The sequence below is a fragment of the Penaeus japonicus genome, unplaced genomic scaffold (genome assembly GCF_977035675.1).
Source record: "Penaeus japonicus unplaced genomic scaffold, GWHDUDI00000001_assembly GWHDUDI00000020, whole genome shotgun sequence".
Lineage (NCBI taxonomy): Eukaryota > Metazoa > Arthropoda > Malacostraca > Decapoda > Penaeidae > Penaeus > Penaeus japonicus.
Genome location: NW_028234422.1, coordinates 23088366 through 23096228, shown reverse-complemented (window position 1 = coordinate 23096228; position 7863 = coordinate 23088366). Strand labels below are relative to the sequence as shown.

General features: G+C 34.5%; 2 protein-coding genes across 2 annotated transcripts; both read right to left on the bottom strand.

Moving 5' to 3' along the window:
- Positions 1 to 490: 490 nt before the first annotated feature.
- Positions 491 to 1154, bottom strand: LOC122264205 (uncharacterized). The gene is made up of 2 exons (XM_043032998.2): positions 1143 to 1154; positions 491 to 1038 (listed from the first exon to the last, which is right to left on the bottom strand). The coding sequence occupies exons 1-2, from the start codon at positions 1152 to 1154 to the stop codon at positions 565 to 567; spliced, it is 486 nt and encodes a 161-aa protein (XP_042888932.2). The 3' UTR covers positions 491 to 564.
- Positions 1155 to 5496: 4342 nt separating this feature from the next.
- LOC122264208 (cuticle protein 8) lies at positions 5497 to 6259 on the bottom strand. Its single transcript, XM_043033001.2, has 2 exons — positions 6182 to 6259; positions 5497 to 6077 (listed from the first exon to the last, which is right to left on the bottom strand). Exons 1-2 carry the CDS (start codon positions 6191 to 6193, stop codon positions 5589 to 5591), a joined length of 501 nt encoding a protein of 166 aa, XP_042888935.2. The 5' UTR covers positions 6194 to 6259; the 3' UTR covers positions 5497 to 5588.
- Between the last annotated feature and the right edge of the window lie 1604 nt (positions 6260 to 7863).

The window sequence follows — 7863 nt, the reverse complement described above, 5'->3', positions numbered from 1 at the left end:
TTAGGTGCCGTGTCACTTATAATTTGGATTGTTTTTCTCCATTATTTTTTTCTTTCATTTGATGTATTTTATTTTTTTCTTTGTCAATTTTCCTATCTATTTTGTGGTATCTTTGCTTCTATTCGGTAACTAATCTAATATATATACACGGGTATGTATCTACGTACAGACACATACATATATCACATAGAAATAAGTGAATAAATAAATCATAACAATACCATATACATACAAACGTACATATACATAGTAAAAAGTGCCCATTCACACACACAGACACTATACTACATGCATGCATGTATTGTTTACTTACACTTATACGTGTTGTATTAATTTAGTTCAGTGAGGTTTGTGAACTAACTTTCACTCTGACCAAAGGGTCCTGTCATTTCTTTCAACTATTTAAAGCTGACTCACGTGATCATCATTACTGAAACGTGTTGTATAGGATGTACAGTATGTTGGAAATGAAAATACATTGTTTGCTTTTCAGCTTATTTGCACTATAATCAAAATAAATAATTTCAATGGAATATAAGCATTTTTTCAGTTTACATTTAAGATTCAATGAGCCGGTGTTCCGTAGACAGGAGCAGGGGTGCCGTAAGTTTCAACAGGCGCTTCATAAGCAGGGGCAGGGGCAGAATAAGCAGGGGCAGGGGCAGAGTAAGCAGGGGCAGGGGCAGAGTAGGTGGGGGCTGGCTGATAAGGCTTGGTTTCCGGGTACTGAGCCTCGCCCTCGTAGGTGACCTGAGCCACATAGCCATGTTCGTGATCGGCCGTGTAGGTGACGATTTGAGTGCGTCCGTCAGGAAGAAGGACGCGGTATTCGCCGTTGACAACGTTGCCGTCTGAGTTGGAGTTGTGGGAGTAATCGTTGCCGGTGTAGTGGTCTACTACTCCATAGGCAAAGTCAAATGGCATTCCTTTTCCATAGGCAGGCGGAGGCGCAGAGTATGCCGGTGCAGGGCTCTCGTAGTTGTAGCCTTCGTCAGGCCGGGCAGCGGCGACGGACACCAGGCAGGCGATGAAGGTTACCTGCAGGTAGTCAGATTTTGTAATAAACAGTCTTCCATATACTACTATAACGATTCTATTAGCAATTGAGATCTCAGACCAAACACTATGGGAGCATTTCTCACCTTTGCGTTCATGGTTGCAAGCTAGAGATGAATGAGTGTGTGAGCCTTATATACCTGCACTCATGGCCGACCTCCAAGCCACACCTACTGACCCTGCACTAGTTTTACACGCAAAACTTAGATTAATAAACATGCAAGTATCTATACATTTACAAATGTTTGTATACATGTGCTTATTAATCTATACATAATCATATATGCTAACAAAGATACACAAGCACACATACACATATAGAAACACGCATGCAGAATTGCACACACATATGTATGTATATGCATAATTTTACTGTTGTCTTTGGCATATATTCTTCCATTAATGTAAAATTATTGGCTCATATTATACCAGTGTTCTTCAAGCTTTTTCCATCGTGACCCAGTTAGGTTTCATGCATTACCCTTGAACTCCTATTGATTGGTATTGTGCACTAATCAATAGTTTTTATGTTATTATGTTCTGCATATATTTTTTTTCTTAATTATTGATTTCATTAGTAAAATTACATTACTATCCATTTTAGTGAGATGCAGTAACCCGCAATTGGGCCCTGAACTGTATTTTGAAAAACCTGCTTCATACCTATCACATAATTGGTGGCAGTGGTGGGATAATAACTTATCCTTCCGAAGAGACTACTTTGATTTATCAGTTTCTTTTTCTGACCAGATTCCTGTTCCTGTGGGAGTGTGTGTGAAATTTTAAATTGAGATAGATTTAATCAAACAAGCATTCACATACAGTCATATGCATTGTCACACATTAACAAGCCTACAATTATATACTATCTGCAATGTAGAATCACACAGAGAATAGACATATAACTATTAACAGTGGTTGTAGAATTCTGATATTATATAATATGAAAAAAGTGAATTGATGATGTTTTAGAAAAAAAAAATATATATATAGTAAACAATATAACTACAAGTGGAACTACATTATATTTCGGGAAGCGAAAAATAAAAAAAATATTGGTTAGGGATGTACGAAAGCATCAAACAGGATTATTGTAACAGGATGAGGAACCGTGACTAAATGGCACAAGACAAAATTGAATAATTATCATCATTAATTTGTTCCTTTTACATTGTTTATGCAATGTAGCTGTAAATTAGATAGAATTTTATATCATATTCACAGTTGCCAGGAGTATTTTTCTTATTCTATTTCACTCTGAATGTCATTGAAAATGATGGCACCACGATGTTTAATATGTCTGGGATTGAAAAGATTAAAGAGTTTGAAATTGTCTCATCTGACGTAAACGTTGCCTGTGATACTCCATAAATAGTTTGGAGATAAATTAAGTTAATCGAGCATTTATAAGTATAGACAAAGCATACGAAAGTGAAAATATCAATTAATTTTAGCAGATTTATATTTATAAACGAATCATTACTATGATCTTTGGTCTTCGATCCCATGATAGTTCTGATTGTTTTCTTCTGCAAGCCCTCTAGAGGATTTAATTGTATACTGCTAGCTCTGCCCCCATGTTGTCAAGCAGTAGGTGAGTTTTGTATATACTAAGGAATGGTGTAACGAAAACATAGCTTCTCTGTTTATGTGGTCACGGGTTACATATAATATCCCGCATATTATGGCTATTTTACTACTTCCATATTGAATATGACTGTCAGGATAAATAATTTTTCACAATAAATATATACACACATACATATATATGACATAATATATATATATATATATATATATATATATGTACACATATATACATATATAAGTCAGAAAGGTCACTATGGGATGGTCGGTTGATGTATCCAAATATAACCTTGTGTATATGGATTTTCATTTTACGAAAATAGTTTGCATGCGTGGTAGAATCTTTATAATATCAGATCTATATTTGGCAAAAGTTGTCGAAACAAATATAAAAGCCTCTTCTATTTCGTGAAATATGATTAGAATAGTTGACGTAATTATTAAGATTGTATCTGTGAATTTGGTCTAATTTGGTTTCGCAAAAATCTAAGATATCAAAATTACACTAGAAAAAAACTCTGCACTCGGGAGTGCCACTAAATCTAAGGTTGTTTCTCCTACACTGGTCGTCAATATGTCGTAGGCGGTTGTTCGGTTTTGTTTTAATTCCTGCATTATTTTAACAAGGTCAGGGTTGTGTTAGCTCAATACGAAGTGCGTGTTTCCTTCTGTGATTTTGCTGAGAAGTTTTTAAAGATTTCTTTTTTATCTCACCGCTTAAGAATTTTTGAGCACCCGTTGAATCTTAACTGAGCAAAATGAGGCTTTCACTATCTAATTTTTTAGATTTGGTAACATTCATGTGCGTATCCTTTGCTAATTCAAGGTCAGACGTCAGGTGAGGCGGCAAGATGAAACGAGGAGGGTGGTTGAAGGTGATGGTAATGAGGCCTTTGATTGGCAGGTCGTTAGCGAGGTCACTGGAAGTATGGCCTTGCTATTGCACATGTGCGTGGGAGAGGTGTAGGACCTTGTTATTTCGCATGAAAAACTATGTCCATCCAAGACCATTGCGAATCGACTGCTTACAAATCCAATGCTCGGAAAAGAAACTCTCAGAATATTGGAAGCCAAACCCACTCGCAAATACACAGCACTGTAGAGCGTTGATAGTGCTGTGTGATTACGTGGAGGGGGAGGGGGAGGGGGAGGGGAGTAGGAAACCAGGTAGTTACTGCTGTCACTTTACTGAAGGTTAATTGCCCTAGCTTTCAAGTATCTCTTATTTTAGAATCTGCTAGTGAGCTGTTCTGAAGTCTAATGACCTGTTTTATTAATCATGTCCCTCTCACACACACATATATATATAGTCATATATATACTATAATAACATATTATATATATATATATATTATATATAATATATATATATATCATACATACTTATATATATATATATATATATATATATATATATATATATATATATATGCACATACACACACACACACGCACACGCATATATATGTGTATATATATATATATATATATATATACATACATATGTATACATATATATGTTTATATATGTATATATACTTATATTGATATATGTATATATACTTATATTGATATATGTATATATGTATATATATGTATATAGACTTATATTTATATATGCATATATGTATATGCATATATATATCTATATTCATATATATATATCTTTCTTTTTCTCCCCCACCCTCTCTCTCTCTCTCTCTCTCTCTCTCTCTCTCTCTCTCTCTCTCTCTATATATATATATATATATATATATATATATATATATATATATATGTGTGTGTGTGTGTGTATGTGTATGTGTGTGTGTGTATGTGTATGTGTGTGTGTGTCTGTCTGTCTATATATCATACTATAGACATACACACATACACACACATATGTATTGTGTCTGTGTGCGTATGTGTGTGTGAGTGTGTGTATTTATATGTGTGCGTGTGTGTGTGCGCATAGATACTTTTTTTTCCTGACAAGTTTTATCTTGGTTATACCATATAATATAGATACTGGTTTATATTTCACTCCGACTTATAAATGTACATACATAACCACACACACACATAAACACACACACACATATATATGTATATACATATATATATGTATGTAAATACATATATATATATGTATGTATATACATATATATATGTATATGTATACACACATATATATATGTATGTATTTCTATGTATATGTGTGTATACATTCATTAGTCGGAGGGATATATCAACCGATTTCTATATTTTATGGTTTAACCAAGATATCACCTTTACGCCTCAGGAAAAAAATAAAATTGAAAAAAAAGACACGGCGAAACTACACACTAATTGGCTTACATTGTTTGTTGACCGTTGTAACCTCATTACTTCCAGAAATAGATAAAGAAAAAAAGATACTATGACGTCAGAATTAGAGTTATGGAAGTCGACATCTACATTACTTGTGTCTTCGTTTCAGGTTCATGTTTTTTTTTTCTGTTTTTTTTTGCTTTTGATCTGCCTTGAATTGGGTCTTCGGTAAGAGAGAAAAAAAATCTTTACATATTCATATGCATGTATATATATACATATACAATATACATATATGTGTATTTATATCTATCCATCTATACACACACACACTCACACATATATATCTGTACATATCTGTATATATATGTATATACATATATATATTCATATATTTCTTTCTTGTTAAATTCATACTTATTTACTTATTTTACCAATAAGCCCAGTTTGCTTCAATGGCAACTATATGTAATGTACTGTACATATTGTAACGTATGTTAAGAATTGTATAAATCATGAAATTATTATCATATATGGAAATATACACCTTAATTCATAGATTAATTAATGTGAAAGAAAATGGAGTTTAATATATGCTTCAAATATTTATCAATATCATGAAATAAATATGTTGTGGTAGAGATAATTTTCCTTATTTAGTGGGATGGCGCTCCATAGACAGGTGCCGGGGCCTCGTAGACAGGGGCAGGAGTGCCATAAGTTGGAACAGGGGCTTCATAGGCAGGGGCAGGGGCAGAGTAAGCAGGGGCAGGGACAGAGTAAGCAGGGGCAGAGTAGGTGGGGGCTGGCTGATAAGGCTTGGTTTCCGGGTACTGAGCCTCGCCCTCGTAGGTGACCTGAGCCACATAGCCATGTTCGTGATCGGCCGTGTAGGTGACGATTTGAGTGCGTCCGTCAGGAAGAAGGACGCGGTATTCGCCGTTGACAACGTTGCCGTCTGAGTTGGAGTTGTGGGAGTAATCGTTGCCGGTGTAGTGGTCTACTACTCCGTAGGCAAAGTCAAATGGCATTCCTTTTCCATAGGCAGGCGGAGGCGCAGAGTATGCCGGTGCAGGGCTCTCGTAGTTGTAGCCTTCGTCAGGCCGGGCAGCGGCGACGGACACCAGGCAGGCGATGAGGATGACCTGCAATTAGTTAGATTTTATAATAGATAATCCTTCATGTTCTCTTTTAACGATTCTTCTAGCAACTGAAATATCAGACCAAACACTGTGGAAACATTTCTCACCTTTGCGTTCATGATTGCAAGCTAGAGATGAATGAGTGTGTGAGCCTTATATACCTGCACTCATGGCCGACCTCCAAGCCACACCTACTGACCCTGCACTAGTTTTACATGTAGAGCTTGTAGATCAATAGTGTTTATGCATTTACGGATGTATGTATGTATGTGCTTATTAGTATATATATATATAAACACAAATATATATGCATAAACTTATATGTATGTATATATATGTGTCTAGGTATTTAGACATATGAATATATATATAAATATATATATATATATATATATATATATATATATATATATATATATATATATATATACATATATACGTGTGTGTATATGTGTGTGCATACATAGATGCACACACACACACAGACACATATATATTTATATATATACATATGTATACACACATATGTATTTGTATACAAAGAGAAAGGAAAAGACATACAGGCTGAGAGAGACTGATTGACTTATGCAGATATGTATGGTTATGAATAAATAGGTGAATTCATCTACATCCACATATGTATATATACATACATATATATATGTATATATATATGCAGGTATATCTATATATACATATATATACACATATGCAGATACACACACAGACACACACACACATATATATGTATATATGTGTGTTTGTGTGCGTGTGTGTGTGTTTGCGTGCACAAATGTATATATATATGTATATATATATAAAGAGAGAGAGCGAGAGGGATGTACACACACATAGATACATGCATACATGAAAGTGTGAATAAGCGCATCTGGGAATGTTTGCACGTAAAAAAGTAATTGATGCATCTGAAACGGGCCGTAGCATCCTATGTACAGAATTTTTGGCACCGTTGACAAAAATAAAATAAAAAAGCGCTTTGTTGAAAGGAGTACCACAGGTTCGTTTCAGTAGCATAATTTATTTTACCACTCGCCATAACAGTACGAAATCTTGCCAACTATAGAGGACGACAGTGATAACATTTTTTCATAGCCCTGTGACACGTTGAAAATCTGTATCATATGGATACCAAAACATCCATCCTAATGGCCATAGTTGAAAGCACGACAGAGAGGAATAAATCAATGCATCTTGTCATATCATGGACAGGGTAAAGGGTGTCTTGTTGAAAAGGGTTTATCGTGTTCAACGTGTTAAGAGGCAATAGTTTACTGAACTATGACAAATCAGTAGATAATGAAATAATGATATATGTAAAACATAAAATTATGATAAAGAAACATTTTTGCATCTTAACTTTTTTTCTGGAAATCTACATCTAATATACAGATGTTCCTAAAACACAATCATATGTGAGGTCTTAGTGATTTCGTCTATGACTCACGCTGATGTCATATTTAAAAAATATGCGAACTGTAACTAGCGCTTACATCGTAATGCATTCTATGATGACAATTAATTGTATTATTGTCATATAGTATATAATAACTATAACATTGCACACTTTATTTCTTTTGTATTTAAACGTAGCATCTTCTACAGTTGTTTGTATTTTTCGAGTACGGTAAATATGAGGGAAGGAGTTCATTAAACTCCTAATAATAAAGGGGAAAATCTTGATAGCACTGTCGTATTTATTCAATTTTGGTCGTTATTATCCACAATTGGCCTTTTTATTTGTATTTTTGCTATCCGGATTTAGTCATAG